This window comes from Anser cygnoides, chromosome 23 (assembly GCF_040182565.1).
Source record: "Anser cygnoides isolate HZ-2024a breed goose chromosome 23, Taihu_goose_T2T_genome, whole genome shotgun sequence".
NCBI lineage: Eukaryota > Metazoa > Chordata > Aves > Anseriformes > Anatidae > Anser > Anser cygnoides.
The window spans coordinates 1,341,005-1,363,721 of NC_089895.1; the positions used below are offsets into that span (position 1 = coordinate 1,341,005).

At 45.9% G+C, this 22,717-nt stretch overlaps 1 protein-coding gene across 8 annotated transcripts in view; it reads left to right on the forward strand.

Annotated features, from left to right (window-relative positions):
* Positions 1-22,717, forward strand: part of PAX7 (paired box 7) — a 105,010-nt gene that overhangs the window by 48,131 nt on the left and 34,162 nt on the right. For all 8 annotated transcript variants that reach the window (XM_066982017.1, XM_066982021.1, XM_066982019.1 and 5 more), the window contains exons 6-8: positions 1,071-1,270; positions 14,777-14,942; positions 15,543-15,742. In XM_066982017.1, coding sequence (XP_066838118.1) covers positions 1,071-1,270; positions 14,777-14,942; positions 15,543-15,742 — 566 coding nt within the window. The remainder of the gene's footprint in view (positions 1-1,070; positions 1,271-14,776; positions 14,943-15,542; positions 15,743-22,717) is intronic.

Sequence of the window (22,717 nt, forward strand, 5' to 3'; positions counted from 1 at the left end):
GTCCCATGAGAGGCTTCTCGCAAACACTGGGGACGCAGCTAACGCCGTTCTCAGTGTGTCCCATCTAAAATCCATGGGCCTGGCCTTGGTGTAAATCAACATCGTGCCTTCTGCTTTACCCCTGGATAACAAAAGGAACAGAACTGGGCTTATTCCAGCTCCCCTTGGGTTTATTGTTTGATAGCACCTTCTGCACCCTGCAAACAGCACTTACTGTCAGCAAGCCCTTCTTAATTTTGTTCAGACAAGAGCTGGCATCATCTGCTGGCTATGGAGGAGAGAGAAAAGCAAAGGGCCTGAGGAGGGGACAGGTGTGGCCTGGGGCTCAAGGTAGGGAGAAGGGAAGGGCAGAGATCCAGGGCAAGGGAAGGCGGAGGAAATGGGTGAACAAATAGACCTTGGTGGACGACTTTTGTCCACCTTAATGCTTACAGAGTCTGACCTTCTATAAAATGCCAACTGAGATTTGCAAAGTAAGAGAAGAAGAACTGTGTCCTGTGGGCAACCCAGATGTGAAGGGGAGCAAGAAATATTTTTCCCAAATGCAAAATTCCTACTATTTCTCCTTTTCTTCCCAAGGTGCTTTAAAAACTTGAAATATCAAACACTAATACTTGAAAAAAACACAAGAGAAAAATAGCTGCAGAAGCCAAAGCATCACGTGTTGAAATCTTTGTGCACTCATTTCAGTTTCTACATATGTTCAATGTAAAATGTGCAACTCTTAAAAACAGTCACTCCAAACTAAAAATGGAAATTTATTGAAATAGCATAAATCAACAACTGGAAGCTCTTTCACTGTAACCACTGTGGACTTTGAGCCATCCCATTCATGCAAACAAATCTTATTTTGTTAGATCGTCTTTTTACAATGTGGGGAAAAATAGTAGAAGGAAACTACAGTAGCAGTAGAAAGCTGATAGCTATATTGCACATGGACAGATAATTTGTTTTGATGGACACTTTCATTACAGAACTGAGATTACTGTGATGCCTAACTGTTTCAAAAGCCTTTCTCCCTATTGCTTTTTACCCATGCAAACATAATTTCTTATTTCTTTCCTACCCAGGTAACAGGCTGGATGAAGGCTCTGATGTTGAATCTGAACCAGACCTGCCTTTGAAGCGCAAGCAGCGCCGCAGCCGAACCACTTTCACCGCTGAGCAGCTGGAGGAGCTGGAGAAGGCCTTCGAGAGGACCCACTACCCAGACATCTACACACGGGAGGAGCTCGCTCAGAGAACCAAGCTCACTGAGGCCCGAGTTCAGGTAAGAACGAGAACCGGCGCATGGCGAGTCAGCCTGGTGGCAGAGCTTCTTGCCTACCGTGGGGAAGGAGGTGGTAGCACTGGGGAGGAGGGTGCTGAAAGGTGGTAATTTGGCTGTACCTCTTCCCTGGAGCCCCATTCGTAAGAATCTGAGGCAAAAATCCAGTTCTGTAGATTCCCACGTTCCCATGAATTTGCAGATATGCCATTTGTATTTGGCCTGTTGCAGAGGTACCAGCTGGAGGATCTCCATCCAGGTTGGGACTAGGAGCCAAACTTTCCCTAACTTGGCAAGGCGTTCAGCTCTCTGTTTTCTGTGTGGGGAAATTCCTCCATTTGCCTAGGAGGAAGCAGCATGCGTGTATGTTTGTATTTGGTGTTTTAGGAGAAATCACACCATTTACCAACCTTGCCCAGGGGAGCAGATCATATTTTGCAAAGTTTGCAAGTTGTGTGTGTGAATTTTCATAAAACTTTTTCCCCCCCTGATCTCCAGAGAGTACAAAACGGGCGGGGGGAGGGAAGAAGAGGGGAGGAGAAGTAAGGGAGGGTTTGGAGCCAGGGGACGCTGACATCTACACGATTAATAGCCCTTGTGGGAACTCCACACAGAGACCCTTATGTCTTCCAGATAAAGGCTGGGTCAGCAGTGTGTGCAAACATGCAGAGGGATAAGGAGTGTGAACAGATCGGGGGGTATAATAGAGTCCCTTGGGGAAAGCGAAGGAAAGGGGGAGGGATTGGGGATATTGTGCTGGGTTAAAGAAGTGAAATGGAGACCCCAGCAGTCCGTCCTCCGTGTGGCTGGTGTGATTAGGTTTCAGGCTAAGCACAGGGCTCTCTGCACACACAGCCAACAGTTGAATTGCGGGCCGAGAGAGGAGGGAAAGTACTCCAGGCTTGTGGCGAGGACACAGACAATTAACCTGCTCCTCCAGAACAAAACAGGCTTTTTTGTTGTTGTTGTTCTGTGGTTCTCACGATAATGAGCTTGATGCGATTGCTCAGAAACCAAAAGTGCCAAAAGTTTCTGCTGAAACTTTTCCCTGAGCTGTCTGGGCATGGACGTTTCTCCCACACACCTGGGATGCTCCCTGGCTAAGGACTTTTCCCAGTGTTAAGCCAGTCACAGAACTGCAGCAGATACATCCTTACGTCCCTCCAGCTTCCTCTTGGGAGGTGCTGGGTTTGCCTGAATCCGTCATCCCTCGTGATCTGCCTTATAAAGACACCAGAAAGGAAAACTGGTGAACTTTAAGCTGTTTCCAGTTTTGATCTTAGTCAAAAGGCCTTGTCAGAGTATTCAACAGCAATAGTGTTAATTTGCTAGACATGCAGGACCATAGTTAGATGGAGACTGGGAAAAGTGGCTAGTTTAGGGAACTAAGCTAGTAAATGTTGAAATGTGTGGATTTCCCCGTTTTTGTTTTTCATATTCCACTCCTAATTGCTCTTGCTTGTGTAGATGGACATTAAGTTGTTAATGGAGTTTCAAAAAGAAAAAAAAAGGCATTTCAAGAAAGAGCAGAGTTCAGGTAACACCTCGTCATGGGGTAAGAGAAAACCTGCATTGTGTGAGCTGTGATGGGGACATGCTAGGGAGGATGGGAAGAGCCTTGAAGTGCCAGGGAGAGCAAAAACCAGAGGCAGATTCTCTCTTTTTCCAAGGGGTTCTGGCCTCACCGTGACAAGACTGGGAGAAGGGAGGGAGGTGAAAGCAGAGAAAGGGAAAGCTAAATAAATAAATAAGAAGAACCTTTCCCTCGTCTCAAGCTGTGATCTCTGAATCCCCCTACTTGCTCCCAGGCAGCTTGCATGGAGGTTTCTGCCAGGGCTCCACAAGCAGCTGTTCTCCGAGGCACATTCCTGATGGCTTTCTCATTCTGACATCCTGGCAGGCTCAGCTTCTTCCCACCACTTTTAAGCCTGCCGCCCCTTGTAAAATTTTCTGGATATCAGAGCAGATCTTTTACTGGCTCTCGGGACCTACAAACATTAGTCAATCAAGTTTTTGTGGAGGGGAAAAAAAGCCACACACACACAAACGCACTCACATGCACCATCCAGCAGGATACCTTCTACCACCTTATAGTCTTACTCCTGTCTCAGAAGAGTTTCTAAGGCCAAGAGGTGCACTTTTGGATTAAAGATAGCTGCAATAACAGTAGGTCTGGCTGAGATCAGGGTTTCTGGGTGTTAAGGGCCATGCTAACATCTACCCAGAGAACAACTTTGTCTGCAGAAGCTTATCGTATTAGCATATAATATGGGAGGTGGACGTATGAAAAGTATTTGGTGACCCGTGGTCACAATAGAGACTTGAGAGTAGCCCTCACTGCTCCTTGGTGCTTGTTCATTCCTCATCCATCTTCCGGAACTGAGCCTCCTGTCTGCTGTGCAGCCATGTCCCTCGATCAGACCCATCTCTGAAGCAGAGCTCAGATGTTGCTACCCAGCTTTCTAATTGTATCGTGTACAATTAGAAAGCACTCCGATCCCATTGAGCTAACTACTGCTCCAGCACTCAACAAAAACAAGAAGGCCCGTGCATGCATTCTCCTTGCTGCTTTCTCCTCCTCAACTCTCTGCTTTACCACATGAAAGATGAACCTGCCTAGGTCTCATTCATTCTCTCTGATACCTGAGTGTTCACGTACTGTAATCTCCTCCACATGAAAAGCTGATAGCTCTGTTAAACTTTATTGGCAGGCCTTAGAGTCCGGCCAGTCATGCAGCTGTCTAGCTAAGTGGAAGTTTGACACGTTGACAGCTAATAAAATCCACAAGCTGAACAACAAGAAGAGGTGGAGGGGGAGCACTTCCAAGCTCCAATTTCTCATCTGCTAGGAAGATCACGGGAGGGTGAGCAATATTTTAGCAGGGTCACGGCAGTGTCTGTGTGGGTTAGATGCAGGATTCCAGTGTTCAGGCTTCAACACACCGTAAGGTGTGAGACATTAAAAGGTTAATCCCAAACACAGCGCAGACTGCCATGGATTTCAGCAAAACCAGGATTACGGTGCCAGATCTGTGCTGAGCGAGGCCACCAGTGGAAATTCCCACTGACTTGTTTTTGTGCAAGGCAATGTCTTGACTCATGTGGCCACACAAATTGTCCAGTACTGAACAAATTCCTGCCCATCTGCATGGTCCCATTTCAACCCTTCCAGAAAACAAGTTGCTGAATTCAAGTGTTCATGGATTTTAAAATTAAGTCTAACAGCTAAGCATTTCACTTAGTGAATTTAATGGAAGCTTTGATTTTGATCTGCAGTGTATTCTGGGTTTTTATACTGTTTTTTGCAACTACAAAGCTGACAATGTCAAAGTTCTTATATGGAAAAAACAACCTAAATGGGATTCTCTGATAATTTTGAACTTCTTCTCACTGGCATTTCTAGAGAATGGACATTTTTCAGAACAACCCATTTCTCACAAATGGTTTCAGCTTTGTCAGTACAGCATTTTTCAGTAGGAAAATAGTTTTGTCAGAAATTCGTATTTAAGTGTGGAAATGACTTCTCGAGGCAACACTGGTGTCAGTGTCAGAAGAGACACCAGGTACATCAGTCATAGGGCTAGAGAGTTGAACCTAATCCTTCTCTTAGATGATCCCATTTGTGGATCTGTTTGGCCAAATGTGTTGTAATTTGAAGGCTAGTTACAAACAAACATCGGTGCTTATTTCAGTTCGATGTTTGAACGCTATCAACAAAAAGAATATAAGGTAAAACAAAGGAGAACGTGTGCCCAAATTGTCCCCAGGCCAGCCCCACAACCCCAAGTCGTTTGGAAAAGTGTATGCTGGAAATGTTTTTCACAAATAGACCTCAGTGCATAGGTTCCCACCCAAACAGCCTCTCTCCCTTCACCCTAGTGCTGTAATGACTCAGACACGACAGGCTCCAAAATGTTACCTCAAAATGCTTTCCTAGAAACCCACCAAAATTGTTCCCAAAAAAATAGATGGCGGCTTCTCAGCGTGATTCAGATGGTCCTACCACAGGCAGCTGGGTACAAGCATGCATACTGCAAGCAAGTACGTTAATTCTAGTTCCTATGGTCTGGGCAGTGGGGGCTTTCTGGAATTAAATCAAAGGTGAGAAGGGGTGGGTGCCTTGTGATGCTGATGTCTGTTATTAATTCCCAGGAAATTCCATGCACTGAGAAACCGTTATTACAATAACAAAATTAAACTGGAGAGCAGGAGTCGCAACCCAATGCTTTATTGATCATTTTTATGATGGATACCATTGTGATTTCTGCCTGGGAGAAAATGGATGTTTCATTTAATAAAAAGGCTCAGAGCAATTCTGTCTCTGAAATCTCGGTGCATTTCTAGGCTACTCACATAATATGTATTTTATGACACAGTTTCAAACTGTAGTAAACAGCCATATTCTAGATCGTGCTGCAGCGGCTCAGACATGCCAAATGGAGCACCAGAAAAGAAATTCCATTCCATTTTGCTTGAAATTTTTTCACAAAGCAATTCTGTTCTCAGTGTGAAGAAGCTCAAGCCACCATTCCCCCATTTCCCAGCAGCTCTCTGCGGTCTATGCAGAAAATACGTGGATTTTGTGGGAACTTCTCGACTCTCTCTGCCCTGTGCTAGTGGGGACCCCTGTGCTTTCACCAGCTGTCCCTGCGGTCAGAGGCCTGCCCTCGAGATGGTGCTTTACGAAGGCGTCGTGTGGAAGGGTGGTGTGGTGACAGCCAGGCTCCCCCTAGCTCTGAGCATAAGCTGGAGTCATGAAAAGCTGCCGGAGCCTAATGCTGTTTGCCTGGTGTTTGGATTCCCAGACTCTTTGAGAGGTGTCCAAACTGGCTCTTCCGAGGCAGTCCCCCTCCCTTAAAGGTCGGCTGGGAATGTTTTCTTTCTTCCTGAGGGTCCGGCTCGTTTACATTTCTTGTGAAGAGAGCTGCGATGAGGTTATGACACAACAGCTGCCCCGTGTTTTTTTGGCAGCAGCTGGGGCACTGAGAGGCCGTGCGGAGGAGCTGGGAGCTGGAGCTCTCGTTGGCAGGGCCTAGCTTGGCACTCTCCTTTTCCACGGCGTGGGGCCAACCGCACTCTCGCGCCCCAGAGCGCCCGGATAGATGGCCTGCCGCGGGAACAGCCCCTGGCGCTGCGGCGGCTGGCCCGCGAGAACCGCAGCAGTGCCGCCGGTGCGTGTGGCCAGGCACGGTGAGAGCCCCGCGGCGCGGTGCCAAGCGGCATCCAGCTCCCGAGGGAGGTCAGGGTGAGGGCAGCGTGCTGTTCCAGGCAGCTGAAAGGAAGCGGCTCCGCAAGGTGAAGCCAGCAAGGGCCGAATGCTGGTGAGATGGCGGGGGGGGTCTGGATGCTTCCCTCTTACGTCTAAGGGAGATCCTGCTCCAGAAGGATGCTGATGATGAGAGGGAGAGGTTGGTACCCAGCCCTGTACAACCCATCTTGTAAGTTTTCATTCGCTTAGCGAATCGGTGCTGGATGTCTCACAGTGTTGCTGCTGTTCTTTCACTTCCCTCCAGCCTGAATTATAAACAGAAATGCAATTGGATTGCTGAGTAACCAACGGCACACTTGCCCCAGCTAATATCCTCCAAATAAGCCCTCAATCCATCTACTTGCTACAGAAAAAAATAATTTAAAACAAACTGTAAAATAAATTTTCAGATATCCAAACTGCAGTGGCAAGTCCTTTTTGACCTAAATTTTGTTAAAGCCAGAGGTGATCTCTTGAAATTGTGATCACATCCTTTGCCCGTATCTGTGGGCTTCCTTAGAAAAGAAACAGCACTTCTGATATTTGTAGGAGAATTACAGTAACCAGCACCCTTGGAAATAGAAATGTCCCATTCATGGGGGACAAAGTCCCAGCTGTGTCAGCCTTAAGGGCATCTTGCTGGAGAGAGTCAGCATTATTTCATTAAGCATGAAATTTACTGAAGATGAAGACGATAAACTTAATCCTGTAGTCCTTCTAGCAAAACATTGCCTGAAATCAACAGGAATGACTACAAACTTCAGGACTTGCTGCACAATTTGACCAGACCATCTTGGTTTGTATATGTGGGGCAGGGAATCTGTAGGAAACAATTGGAGTACTTTATGTCAGAAAGTGCTCCTCTGAGCTTGCTGGCTTCTGCAGATGGAGGAATCCATTCAATACAGTAAAAAGTGGGTTTTAGGAAAAAATCACGAATTTTGGTGTCGAGATTCAGACAAGTCAGTTCTGGGTTTTGCTTGTTTGTCCTATTCTGCTTTTTTTGGTCCGCTTTGGACCAAGGAGCAGAACTGCCACCCTCACGGTCACAGGCTGAAAAGGGGATCGCCTAAACAATGTGGTAACGATTTACTTTTCTTACAAAGGCAAGAGGGCCCAGAGGCCAAAGCAATGAACTAGGTCCCAGTGCCTTGGATGAAACCGTTGTGTGTAACGCTGCGCACTCAGCTGGTCTAAATGGAAGTCAGTGAAGTTGCACTGATTTATAGCAGCAGAGTGTCTGTCCCATTGTATTAAAAACAAACAGGGCCTCTGAGAGGTTTTATGAGGAGAACCTTTATCCCAAAATTTCCAGTTCAACAAAGGTGGACCAAAGTGGTTCTCACACGCTTTGTTCATCTGCCCTGCGCTGAAGCTCTGATGCTAGCAGAGCTGCTGCCTAGTGTGTGCCAGGTGAAGCGAGCACGTGAGCAGCACGCATGGCGCTCAGGCTGTTCTCAACCTCCCCAGCAAAGGAGGCTTTCTGTTTACTGGGGCACCACTGTAATAGATTCAGCTTGGTCAATAATGGAGAATGTTTATAATAATCAGGGGTAGGCATTGCAAGGGTTTGTTAAGCTCTGAGCCCCTTCTCATAGTGTTTAAGCTATTTTCAAGGCTCATAGCTTTTTCTTTTGCGAAGAAAATCTTGATAGTGTAACTCAGTGTGCTGCTGCTTTGCTGCTAAAGCCCAGTCTATATCCAGACAAACAACAGCAGCAGGAAATCTACTCCCCAACATCTCATTCACCTCAGTGAGGTGTGAACATCAAAGCCCATTCTGAAATGTTTAAATGCAACTCTAACACCATTAAAACTGGGCCATCTAAGAAGCAAGTGAGCAAGTGCAGAGAGAGCACTTCATAAAATGTGCAGTCTTGCAGCTGCTTTATGGCAGCACTGAAGTCATCCAGATGTCTTCAGGCTTCCACAAGTCCCATTCACCCTCAGACACAGAGTTTATAAAGATAAGCAGATAAATAAAACAGAGGTTTTATTTCTCATTGTATTCATTTAACAGACTTTTCTCTTACAACTTGAAGTAATCACTGAGAAGCACAGTATGTAAAAATAGATCTGGAAAATGCAATAGCATCAGCAAACAGTCATTCAGAATCCAATAGCTATTTCATTCAATTATACATATATATATATTTATAAGTATGAACTCCCTCATAACAGTAAACGGTAAAGCTGTATCGCTGGGCAGCGCTGGGTTTGGAGATGTGAAGCCATGAGTTCAAACGTGGGCTTAGACAGGATGTCTCAACACAGAAGTGGACAGACGGACCTGCTCCATTTTTTCTGTTTCCATGTCTGGAGGATGCAATCTATTAGCAGTTACAAGGTGTTCGTGCTGTGATGATCATTTAAAGGTTGAGATGGCTGTTTGGTTGAGGAAGTGTTCATGTCACAACTAATTCATTGATAACTACTCAAAGGCTATAAATAATATCTCAAGAGTAAAGTAACTTGTGCCATAGTGAAATATTTCACTGCCAGCAATGGTTTGTTTAATAAAAAGCAGTTTGCAAAAAAAACGCACTTACCAGAAACTGTTCAAACTCTTCAAAAGAACGTTATAAATAGCTAACACCTTCAGGAACAGGGGTATGCCAGGAGAAATATAGGCTAAATTCATTGGATAATCTCATTTGTGAAGAATCATTTGTTCTGCTCCACTAACCTTGTTTAATATTTATCTTAACCGTATCACCCACAAGTGACAGAGGCTCAGTGTTTTGGGCACTGAGCCAAAGTGTCACCAGATACTGCTGTATCCTTACACGCACAGATAAAAATCTGCGTGCCTAAAATCTGTGCACTGCTAGGGGCTTTTTTCTTGTTTTGTAAGGAATTATCTCAATAGCCTTGATGATGCTCGTATGTCCCTGATGTCTGTTTTTTGCACCCCTTAGCACCTGGCATCACTAAACTGCTGTAGGGCCTTGCAGGACCCCATCTCACTGTAATGTCTTGGCCCTCCCAGCCTGGGAAGACATGAGGATGGAGCTGTAACTACCTCGGGTCTCTCATCAGTGCTGCTGCTAGAGCTCCTCTCTCTGAAAGCCTACTGCATCAGCCGCCTGGAAAGCCCAGGGTCTGCAGCATTTATGATAGTGTGGACAAGGTGAGGAGGCATTGCAGGGACCTGCCCTGCTGCAGGGGAGAACCTGATCTGGCACAGCCTCCCCCATGCAACCTGGGGAGGGACCTCATCAGATTCTGGTGGAGTTTGTGTGCTTGCTTGGGATGGATGATTCTTTTCCACCTGGTTTCTGCAGCCTCTTGGGCGTGTGAAAGCAAACACATGTTGCATCTCTTCCATTCTGCTGGAGAGCAAGGGCACGGCTTGGCTTTTCCATCCCTGTTTCCATTTATGAGCTCATTTATCCCATCCATCTTTCTCCAACATCAAGTCCTGATTAGGCTGAGCAGGAACACAACAGGCTTTCTTTCCCACAGGAGGCTCTTTTTGACCTTCCTTTCCTCTCCTTGTCTGACAAATTGTGGGAGCTGACCCATATCTCAGCGGCTGCAGGGATAATTCAGTCCAGCCCCATCCTGGCAGGCAGCTGTCTCTGCAGCCCTTCTCCACTGTTCTGCTGGTTGAGAACAAGTGGCTGGAACATCTCGGGCCAGCCCTTGGCAGGGTTGGGTGCAAGTGTTCATGTTAAATAAGAACCAGTGCTAACCTTTGCCCCAAACCCACTCTGACTGGGAGGATGTGCTCTTCAGCTGGTTCTGCAAGGCAGATGATGAATTGAAGAGGTTTCGTAGTCTTTCCGTGCCTCGCTCTCCCATCTGGGAAGGGGATGGTGCAGGTATGACTGAGTGATGTTCTGCAGCGCGTAGCTGGCAATCACGGCCCTTGCAGCAGCCTGCTGGCTTGCTGTGCCAGCGTAGCACATGGCACAGTGAGCAACCCAGGTCTTGTCTGGGCCCTGGGCATGGCTGGAACATGAAGAACCTGCTAGGACGTAATCCCAGCTTGTTTTCCATGCAGGCGCTTCTGTGTCTATGCACTTGCCCTCAGTAGAGCTGAGCAGTGGATGTAACACATCTCCTGTCTATGTAATGCATTCTTTGGAAGCCAGTTCACAGGGACAAAAGCCCCAAATATCTCTAGCAGGTATGAAGTGTTGCCTTCAGTGACCTGTATTATACTGCCATACCATTGGCAAGCAGCATATTTAAACAGCACGAGATCTCTTTGCTATGCACAGAGAAATGATTGCGAAGAACTTGTCTTGTTAAGAAGCAGCAGGTTTCTGCGGTGCCAGTTTTTCTGCTGTTGGGTTCTTCGCACAGCCCTTTTTGCAAGTGCCGGCTGCTTTGGTCCCACCATCCAACCGTAATTGTGCAATTCTGCCCCAGCAGCCTCTCGAACAACATCTCCACAGGCAGACCAGCAGCTTCAAAACTTCTTCCCCTTCCCATCTTCTTCCCACCAGTCTGGTTTTAGCAGACGTAGCCTTCACCCTGGGCTTAACATGGTGTAACAGTATCCTCTGGCAGGGGGAATCTTTAGTGGCTGATAAAACCTTAACTGTTGTGAAATGAAAGCAGGTTCCCTTTGAAGTGCGCCTCGCATTACAGTTAGATGCTTTAGCCTCTATATTTTAACTACCAATAAAATGATTTATAAGCATAAAGGCCTGAGCCACCTTTAAGGCGGGGGAAGGGAAAGAATTGCTAACGTCATTAGCTGGAATGTATCTGCTTTTTTTTCTGTGGGTTATAAGTAAGGGGCAGAATCAACCTGTTTGGGCCATGAAATGTCCCTTCCCCTGCACGGGAAGATAAATCCTATCAACTTCTTTGTGGAAGGTTTCAGTGTATTTGGGGCTGCGTTCTCCAGCCAGGCTCTGTTTGGAAGCAGCGCACTGCAGCATGTAGTTGTGAATCACATTTGGTTGCAAATGTATTTACTGTCGTTATTGTTTATTATTCCTTTTGCTGCGATGCTCCAGCTGAGACGCAGATCTCACTGTGCTGGGTGTGGTGCATACCGGCAGTTAATGAGAGCCTCCGACTCAGGTGGTTGATTCTTGGAATAAATTAAAATGTGAGAAAACGTGGGTTTTATCCTCACTGTAGAAGTTGTAACCTGATGCATGGGCTGTGTAAGGACCAAAATTAATTGAATGCAGTAATATTTCCACTGACTTCAAATTGGAAAAGCAAAGCTTTCCTGAAGTCATATAAGGAGCCCATAGTTTAATTAGGAACTGACTTTTTCTCTGGTTGTAGTCCAATGCCATGTCAAATAGCATTCCCTCCTTTCTTCCCATGCCCTTGTGTGTTGCAGACTGAAGTTTGGAGGGCACCCCAAGAATGGCCCCTGCAGCGGCCTTTCTGGTCAACACGACCTGGTTGTAAAAGGATCCAGTGCATCCTTTTATCTCCCTTAAAAATAAATAAAATAAAATAAAAATAAAAATAATAAAAACAACAAAACAAATAAAATAAAATAAAATAAAATAAATAAAGCAGCTCTGCACCCTCAAGTGAATGTGGAGAAGCAAGATGGGAAGAGTCATACACACAGGTGTGAATTTTAACTCTATGCAAATATGTGTGTTGGTGCATGGGCAGCGCTAACCTCATGTGGTGTAATGTAATACAGTGCAAATCTCTCCGAAGTTGTGTTTTGATCATATGTTAGCGAAGCCGACTGACAAACCAGCACAGGGAAACCAGAGTACGCGTGGAGATGTTGTTGGAGAACCCCGTCCTATACTAGACCTTCTCACTCCACATGTTTCTTCTGAACTTCTAATCCCCAGTGGATTTGCCAACATCTGGCTCTTGGTTATAAAAAGGAACTTTCCCACCCTTTCTGATGTCGGGAAAGAGTCAGAAATCACCAGAATGGCTTTTACTTTCTCGGACTTCATCTTCTCTTTCCTCCCAGTTCCTGGATTCATAGCTGTTTGGTTATGTATTCTCCTTGGTTATTTGAATTTTTGATGCTGTCCTCAGCACTGAAATCTTTGTTGGAGTGGGAGCTCTTCCAGACACAGGCCAGGGCCTTTTCTGTGAAGAGAGAAGGTATATATATCTCCTGGTGTTCTAGTTAACAGAAATATTTGGCAAGTTTTTATGTTCTTAACTGTGCAAGTGAAAGCACATGATATGAGAGGAGGAGCCACGTAGTGTATCCTTAATGTGCATGAATTAACAAATACCTGCACGTGTGAGAAAAGGACAGGACCATTCGCTTTTTATGAGCAGGGCAAACGAAAGGTTATTTATTTGTGCTGCTCACTGCTCCTAGAAATTGTGTCATGTGTTGGGCTGTGTAAAAATGTTATAAAGTGCTACAGACCTTGATGTTCATTCATTTTTCTCTCCCTAACTCTGTCCTAGATTTTGCTAGCGACTTATGGTGCCAAAAATGAACACAGAGATTCTGACCTGCATGGACTCTGTTGATCAATGCAGATCGGATGTAAGCTGACCTATTTCTGTCACGCTTTTGGAAGGTGCTAAGAGGTTATGCTGCTTCAGTAGCACAGTGCAGTAGGAACAGGTCTGTGAAGAGACACATCGGGTGCCAAGGACCTGACATCAGCACTGTATACATTTCAGGGGGGTTAATTTAGATGAGCTCCTCCAAAGAAAACTGGGCTTTTTTCTTTGTTTGTTTTCATTGTGCATGGATGTAAATAACAGCAAGAACTGAAGGACTGACCGGGACAAGGCCATCGCCAGCAGGTCGCACACAGCTGTCATTAGCGGGGCTGAATCAAACTGTTTCTAAAGCACACTAGTTAGATGAGTAACATGTCCAAAGAGCAATAATAGACTGTGATCCAGAGAACCTCAAATAAATTTGTGCATAAAGCTCACCATATGCTTGTTTTTGCAGCAGCACTGCAGTGCATGTGGACTTGGAGCCAACACTCCATTAAATGAGAATCTCTAAATGAAAACACGTTGCCTTGTTGAGTGAATATACATACCCACAGGTGCCAATAAGAAAAAGGCAAGCTAAGAAGTGAGCATTTACAGAGGGACTCAATTTAAAGGCCAGAGAAAGACTCCCACTTTGAGATTTGGATTTTGTAGGAGCATTGGACTCAGATTCCATTATGTTTAGGGAAGAGAGTTTTGTTTTGGTTCACAAGATGTGGGGACAGTTTGGATTGCAGTGCCTCAAACCCTTGTAACCCCAGCTTCTGATCTGACGTTGAGCAGCTTGGAAGCCTGATGGAGGGTTTTTTTTCCCCTGAATGTCTTACACTCTTGATTTTTGCTCCATTTTTTCTTGTTGCTGTGAAATTTAATCATGTTTCCTAGCCCTTTAGGCCTCACAAAGTCCAGCAGCTGCATTCTCATCTGGCTTGAAAGCTTATCCACATACTTCTGAACCCCAAACAGAGATCGGTCCTGAGAGCCTCTCTGATTAAATAAAGTAAACCAAGCCCAAGAGACAGCTTGAGAAGCCCTTTCCACTATCCAGAAGGGAGATTGCCCATGATAAAACACATCAGGGCAGACAAATGCATTTAGAAAAATCTCTCCTAGCGTCTTACAAGTAAAGTAGCACTGTAGGAAACATGAGCTTGGCTTTGCACATGCATTAATACTGAGTTTATTTTAATGCATGGAGATTTAAATTGGCTGCAGTACAATGCTAGTGCACACTGCAGTGCCTCTTGCAAGGAGAGCATGTCTTAGCATACAGACAACAGTGATTTGCTGCAGTACAGAGAAGCTAAGAAAACCTTGTATTCCCTCCGGTCTGGTTCTATCTATTTAGCTTGTCTAACATAGAAACCATGATGCTAATCTGTCTATTTATCCCTCCTAACAGTGCAGCCGTGTTGCTATTATGGTACATAATCCTTCAGCATAATTCACATAGTTGTCAGATAACAAGGCAGAATGGCCAGGTGGTAGCAATGCATCTATTTGGTATGGACTGTCTCAGAATACACAAGCTAAATTTTTCCTCTTCGTCTCACCCTACTGCTGGTAGCACCCTCCCATGCTCTTAACAGTATCTTTCACAATATTAAATGCATGTGTCTTCAGCCAGGAGACAGAGCAGTAGTAGTATTGTCATTTGAAAGAAAGGAAACTAAGGAACAGAGACCAACATCCTCAAAGTCAATATCAGGCAGCAACTTGAACCCGTTTTTGGCCAGTGCTGTAACTCAGGATGCTTTTCCATCTGATGCATTACCAGTCTAGGCGTGGTAGGACAGCTGCTCCAAGTGAGTCACGCGTACTTTTTCCTGTCCCTGTCTCAGGTGTGGTTCAGCAACCGAAGAGCGAGATGGCGCAAACAGGCGGGAGCGAACCAACTCGCGGCTTTCAACCACCTGCTGCCAGGGGGCTTCCCACCCACAGGAATGCCAACTCTGCCCCCGTACCAACTGCCGGACTCCACCTACCCAACAACCACCATTTCCCAAGGTGAGCACCCCTTCACCTGCACTGCTCCTCTCCTCTTGCCCTACCTCGTCCCATTGGCACTTCCTTTTCTGATTCGTGACATTCCTCTTAGATTCTTGTAATAGGTAGGTGGTTTTCCTTTAGCTGGGGAGGCCAGCTTTTGCCTCAAGTCATTGGAAACTCCGCTTTCTCCTCTGGAGAGCAGGCAGATCTGGCCTGCCCACTGTCTCATGGTCCTTTCTGCCACACCAGTGTGTCTCATGATTGTTGCTCTGCTCAGCTTTGAAATGAAGAGCATATCAGTCTGAAGTGAGCATGGTATAGGCTTCCCTTTCTAGTTGGATAAAACTAGGAGTATTGCTAATTCTAGCCGGCTTTAGCCTTGGCCTTTACAAAGGAATTTGCACCCTTGGTCTGGAGGAAAAATAGGAGAAAATTCAGATGTTTCATCCCAGGTTTGCACATTTTGTGCTGTCACGTGTCATGTTTGTGTTCACCCGGAGCACCCTGATGGTAGGACACGGAAGCTGAGATCAGGACAGCCCAACTACCAGTCCATGCTTTGCGCAGCGCCAGCTGTACCACCCCATGACTGTTGACCTTTGAACAATCTCTCCGCAGATGGGGGAAGCACTGTGCACAGACCCCAGCCCCTGCCGCCATCCACCATGCACCAGGGAGGGCTTGCCGCAGCCGCCGCTGCCGACACCGGCTCTGCCTATGGGGCCCGACACAGCTTCTCCAGCTACTCAGACAGTTTCATGAATGCTGCAGCTCCTGCCAACCACATGAATCCTGTTAGCAATGGCCTCTCTCCACAGGTATGTGACCTGCTTCCATTCTCTTTCTTTGGCTGACAGTATTTGGCTGGTCCAGATCCTCTGAGAGCAAGGCAGACTTCAGGCAATCACAATGAATTATGGTTAACAAGGGAGTTATTATTATTGTCAGGAATTCTTGGAGGCAGCCTAGTTAAAACAATTAGTTAATTTGTTTATCGGCAGTATCTATCCTGAGCTCAGCACTATACTGCCAGAGCATTTGTATCCTGTTAGTTCCTGTATTCAGGATAGCACACTGTAATTGCAAACAGCAGGACGTAGAGCATTGGTTTTTGTCTTCTCAGCACTCCAGAAAAATTCCAGTGCAGGTGTGGGCCCTTCATTTGTAGATTTTAGCCTGATGGCAGCAAGCCTGATTTTGTCAGTTACTTTTTGCAGACTCTTTAGAAGTAGGCCATGATTTGTGGACCACTGATCTAGAGATTAGTTGGAGCCAGCTTGTCCAAGTCTGGCTGAAACTTGGAAAGCCACTAGTTGTGAAAATGCCATGGATCTGAGCTTCCTCAAAACATAAGGATTTGTAGATCAGGGATTTAGTTTTGAGAAATGTTTTGTCATGTAATCAGTTCTGCTAAATGCTTTCCACAAGATCAGAAGAAGAGGTATAGGTAAGCTTTAAAGGAGGAAAGATACGTTTCACGTGCATCTGCTGGTGTAAAAAATGGAGTGTGTGTGTGTGTTTTAAGGATATCAGGCAACATCCACGGCCTCCCCAGGTATCACACCCTTGATTTTGAAATCCCTGCCTGAGCTCCGAATAGAGCGCCAAGGCTTGGCCCAGCTGCCTTCCGAGGGGCCCTGTCCCCAGGCTTTATCAGATTGCTGCCAGTTGCGTGCACGGCTTCTCAGTGCTGCACATGACAGAGAAACAAGCCTCAGCAGTGTAGAGAGGTTAAGTCTTCCATCATCAGCAGGTCTGGAGAGTACAGAGAGCAGAGCTCGTGCTATGTGTATGTAATGGGAGCAGACTTATGTTCTCAGTTGGTGAGCTCTGCTGAAGTCAACGGAGATGTCGGGGTTTGCACCAGCTGAGAATACAGCCCACACTAGATCTGCTCTCTATCACCCTCCTGGAATAAGAATTCTAATATTTTGTCACCTCATTAGATAGAGCCTTTAATCTTCTCTTTGGTTTACTTGATGTAATCTATTTTCTAAATACACATTTCCTTTTAAGTGCAACAAAGCACACTAAAAAATAGCAGCAAGGACTTGTATTCGTGTGGTGTCTGCTGTCCTGGAAGGGTACCAAATGTGTTTTGCTTTTGTTCTCGGTCACTTGTGAAATATGGAGACATATGAAGTGCCCTGTAGCAGTTGTTTCAGAGTGGCCAGTAACACTATTTAAGACAGGAAGTACAAAATAATTTGAAACTACAGGAGAAATGAGGTAGGTATCTGAAATGAAAAGGCTACAACTGTTTAGAGAGGAGTCCAATAAATGGGGACATCACAGAGGTATATAGATTTTAAGGTCCAATATCTTGTGATCTCTCAAGTGTGAAAACAAACATTGAGTGTCAATGGAAAGAGGGAAATTTTGCAGCTTCTCTGAAACGGTATAAAAATCCCACTTCTAGCTTTGAATGGTCATAAGATAGAAAATGTAAAGTGTGACTGGCACGGGACTGAATATTGCTTCAAACAGTGTAATTTGTGGGGGAAATAGGGAGACATCTTTATGACAAGGGATTTCTAATAGCGCTAGGCTTGGGAGATGAGCATATGGTATGGAATTCAAAGGCAGGCTGCAGGTTAGGTAGTCAAGGGCACATGACTAATTCAGATTTTCACAAGTGCAATTTAGCACCGAAGAATAAGTTAAGGATGAGATCCATGTGATAAGCTGCACAAACACTAGTCCATCATGCAATTTCCATTTCTGTAGGTTCATCATCTACTTACTAGTCCTGCTTGCTAAGTCAGAGACTCATTAAAATGACCAGACCAATGCTTTTTCTGTGCTTATCCCTATCCCAAATTACCCTGCCCCCAGGCTCAGAGTAGGGGAAGATAGAGTCCTGAGCCAATAAGCCCTTTGTATGGGAAAGAGAGGATACATTATCTTGCGGTCCTGAAGAAAAGAGAGCTTTGCACCCCCAAGAAGGGGAGATTCCCATTTCCCTAATGCTTCTAATCATGCGAGGTCCGAGATATCAGCATATAAATTCTTCTATTTCTTTTGTGCATGGAAAGGCTAACCCAGGTTATTTTATGAGTGCTTTATATTTACTGATCTTGCCAACTTCCTGCCTTTCTAAGCTCTCTGCTGTTCCTAGTGGAGGGATGCGAGAAATACAGAAGTAACCTCATCTATATAGTGGGGTGTGTATAAGTATTGCGAGGTCTAAATATGATTCAGCTGTTTCACAGCATTACAGGTAAAGCCCATAGCACCTCAACCCTCCCATTCTCCTGAGCAAGTATCTGTGGTATCTGTTTGCTCTCTGCAGGGGTAAATATCAACCGCAGGGAAGGAGAGTGTTCAGGAGGTAGAAAAAAATGGGAACTTCAAATGATGGCAATTTGTCTGAGAGCTGCAAACAGACAGTTCTCTGGTTTCATCCTTCAGCAGCAGCAGGAGGGAGATTTCTTTGCAGTTTGACAAGGGGGTGGGGGCCTGCCAGGTCAAGAGCTCCCAGCATTTGCTGCCGCTCAGCACACTATCCAGTTACCCTGGGATTGGGTGTCCCGGCCAGAATCCACCAGACAGGCTCGATGCTGGCAGCTGAAATTCAAGAGGAGAAGCATGGCATTTCCATTCCCACAACAGAGAAAAGGGGATTACGTTCGGCCTCTGCAGTCTCGGTGCGCTCCCCCCACATGCACTTCAGTCCTCCCCCTCCTGACAGAAAGGGCAGACGTTGCTGAAAGTCCTACCCAAGCTTCACGTGGGAAATGGCCACGTTTCTTGCTTGTTTTCCAGCCTGCAGCATGCACAGCTTTGTGCCTTGTCCCGCTCTGCTCCTGGATCTCTAAAGCCCTTCTCAGAAGTGACATCTAGTTGCCCCAGTTTAGAGGCTATTGTGCCTTTATTCCAGAGCTGAGTCTGCCGAGGAGCAAGAAGTCAGCTGGGAAGTTCAGCTACTTCATCCCATGTTTTACTTCACCTAAGAACACTGTCTCAGCTGTGCAAAGGAGAGTCCCACACAATGAAACTGCTACCTAGCATGATCCCTCATGCCCTACTCCTTCCCAGATCTTGGTGAGAGACCTCGGGGTAACCTGAGCAGTTATTTCAGATTGCTTCGTGCTGGGACAGCCTTTGTAGGAAAGAGATCTTGCTCTGAGTGTAGCCTGTTCGAGAATGTGCATGTCACGGGCTGGCCAGCTGCAGCCAGATGAGTCACATCACAGCTGCCAGGGCGCGCTCGGTGGCTGCAGCAGTCACAGATGAGCAGAAAGTAGCTCAGTACCAGGGAGCCAGAGCATGCAGCAGTGAGGTCCCCACCTCTCCCCAGAGGTCGTGTGGGTTAGCAGCAGCTGTCACAGATTCAGCTGGCCTGGCTGTGGCTGGTAGCTGCCTCCTGGCTGGCTGATGCCTGTGCCAAAACTTAGCAAAGGGATACAGGCCTGAAGCAAGGCTAAATACAAAGGGTGAGAACCAGAGGTAGCGGTCATCCAGTGGGTGGTTTCTGGCCCTGGAGCTTCTGTCTCACCATTTCTCACAGCACTGGAACAGAGTAGCTTGTAAAAAAAAAAAAGTGTGTGCAGAGATGGGTGGGATTTCATGAATACCTTTTAAACATTTCCAACTCATTTTCGTCCCACAGAGGAGTCGTTTCCCTTTTATCTGAGAATACCTGTCAAATCCAACTAGAGCAAGGCTAGGCACCAAGAGACACTTAGCCAGGTCCTGCTTCACACTGACAGCAAAACAAACTTTGCATCCAACTGTTCTGAAGTTCAGACCTTTGCTAGCTGGGACTCGCCTCTCACTGTGGCTGCTGTAACGTTTATGACAAGTGGCTCATCGTAGTGGTAAAATCAGTACAATTTCAGATCAGCATTTGCCTGATGGTCCTTCAGGAAAGGGGTATGCTGCAGTGTGGGCTGAGGTGGAAGGAAATTAAGTAAATTGATTAGTACCTTACAAGTCAACATAAAGAGAAAAGTGGGGGCCACGTTTGACTGAGCCTCTGCTGTTTGTGATGATGGGCAATTCCCTGGGTCCTTTTCAAACAGCAAAGAAGTAGGGTCATATTGTATTCTGGGCTACTTTCCTCTCTAGTACATCTCCTCTGCCTCTTAAAATGTCTTCGCGTTTTTAGAAGGATCTTGTCCACTGCTTCCCCTCCTAAAATTTCTGCTTCCTTTTTAGCTCCTGGCCTATTACCTCAAATGTGTCCGATTGTTCACTGTAGCACGCTGGGGTCTTGCAAGGGGTTGATGACAAGCAAAAGATCATTAGTTTATTGCAAATGGCCACTGTCTAGCTGAAGAATATATTGAGGCATAGTTAAGAGTCAGGCGCTTCCTGTGCTTTCATAGCATGTTATTTCTGAGAGCACTGACTCTTCCAGCAAACCCACAGGATCGCCAGAAGATTAAGACACCTCCAGAAACACTAAGAGCCAAGAGAAACTTGTTCATCATCTCATATTTGTTGCTTTAATTTTCTTAGGGCTTTCAGTGGATTTTTTGCTCTATGAGCAAGTTCACTCCTAGTGTAAGGGCAGTATAGTCAGCACAGAGAGTTAATGTGGCTGTGGCTGGAGACGGAAGGTTGGAATCAGGTTTTACAATTTCAGGTTTATCACCCTTCCTGGAGGGAGCCTTAAAGGCACAGGTCAGGCTCTGCCTGCAAATTTACGCCCTAAACTCAGGGACATTCTTAGTCTACACAAGCGTAGCACAGTTTCACATTTCCTGACATCATCCCAGGGCTCCAGTTCTTTCCACTGTCCAGGGTAATGTTTTCCTCGGCCCCAGTGGACTGGGATTAGGGATCATCTGAATCCTTGTCAGGAGCACGCTGGTCCTGGCAGAAGCGTGAGAAGAGCCAGCTGCAGCCTTTTTTGGGAAAACTGGCAATTGGGAAGGACACGATGTTAGCTGGCGAGATGGGAGCAGGCATCGTGGTGTCTGGCTCCAGAGAGACAGCACTGCTTCCTTCAGTGACATGGATCCTTTCTGTCTGGTTCCCTTTTTTTTTTTTTTTTTTTTTTGTTGTTGGAGACACTGTGCCTATAATAAGCATTCAAAATGAGTCTTGCTGGGCCAGAAGAAGGGGAGGGGAAGAAAGAGGGGGAGGAGAGGGTGAGATTTGGGGGGGAGGGGGAAAGGGAGAAGGGGATTTAAATAGCAGAGAATTAGAAAAAAAAAATCTGATGCAAATCACTAGTAGAGAGAAAATTATGTGCAATTACCCAAGCGATACTGGGCAGCCGTGCCCACCCCAACCAACAAGATCTCATTAACAAGCAGAAAATAAGATTGAAATGGTGTGTAAAAGAGCTGAAAAATGAATTTGAATGCTGCATTTGTCCACAATTACCCCCTCGTTCACACATATTTTATTGCAATTTTTTTATTATTCTTAATCTTTCCATCCCTCAAAGCAGATTGGGAACATCCTGGCATTACAGTTGCTGAGGGAGGAAGCATTAAGGATTCCCCGTTTCCCTGAAAGGAGACCCTTCTCTCACTCGAATTTTAAAGGGTTGGTTTTGGACGGATAAGGATTCATTTCTCTGGCTTATCTTAGTGTAGGAACATGTTCTTCTAATATTCTTTAGCCTCTGTTGCTCTTGGGTGCCACCCCACAGGAGTTCTTTTTTTTAACCTTTCCTCACGGTTTTCTCTACCTCCCTTTTCTACCTCTCCTTTCCCTTTCTCCTACCACTCCTTTTCCCCTCCAGTTTTTTTCCATGTAGTCTCTGCCCTGTTCCCCCGTATGCTGCCTCCTCTGAGCTCCCCCTCCAGCCCCATCTCTCTAGAGGATTGTGATTCCCTCAAATAAAGTTTTTCTCCTTCAGAAGGTGGTTTCTGTCCCTATTTTGAGTCACGATTATTCTTTGCACCCTACTTCTTCCTCACCAAAGAAGCCTCCCCACAACCTTGTGGCAGATTGCACGCAGGATTTTAGGAGGATGAGGCAAACACGTGCTAAAATCCGTGTCCTTTTTTGCCAGGGGCACGGGGGTTCCAGATTTCTCTCCAGGAGAAACTGGCTCTGCTGAGACTGCGTTGGCGTTTTCCCTTGCTCGGTGTCAAATGCAGCTCCGTCTCTCTAAACTTTTAACCTATGTGTCCCAGGAAAGCTGGTGGTTTTTCCACTAAAGTTTTTTTTTTTTTTTATTTAACCAAACAAAGCCCATCTGCTCTTGTCAGTTAGACGCCTCTGCTCCAAGCGGTGGCAAAAGGGGAGAGTGGAACATTTTTCTCGTGTGAAAATAGATACGTATTTATTTGCCTGATTCCTAATGACTTTGTTTCTGCAAACAGAGGAATAGGGTGGGAGGGGGGAAATTGATATCTGAGGCACCAAAATGCTTTCTGTTCATTTTTCCTCTGCAGTAAAACTGTCTTCACCCACACCGTTTACACCTGACTGTCACATAACTCTGCTTGCAAGGAAGTTTGCAGAAACTACTTTTAGCCCTCACTGGGGATGTGTAGCAAATGAGGTTTCATGAGTTTCCTTGATTTATTTGGATGCTCAGGTCCCATTAAGAACTGATTAGAAACAATTAAAACAGTATCTTGTTACCTTAACCCTACCTCTAATGCTCTGAGTGGCACTGGTGGTGTTTGTTCCTGTGTGGTTTCCACACCAGACATTGTTGTCTGCGTGTATTACTGAGGTGCTGAAATACGAGAAACACCGAAGGATTTCAGAGCAAACGGCTCCTGAGCCTTGCGATTGATAGGAGCTTCACTGGCAACTTCAGATGGCCCAGGATCAGCCCCTGTGGGACTGCACTATTGGTAAACGCAGGCATCAGAGAGAGA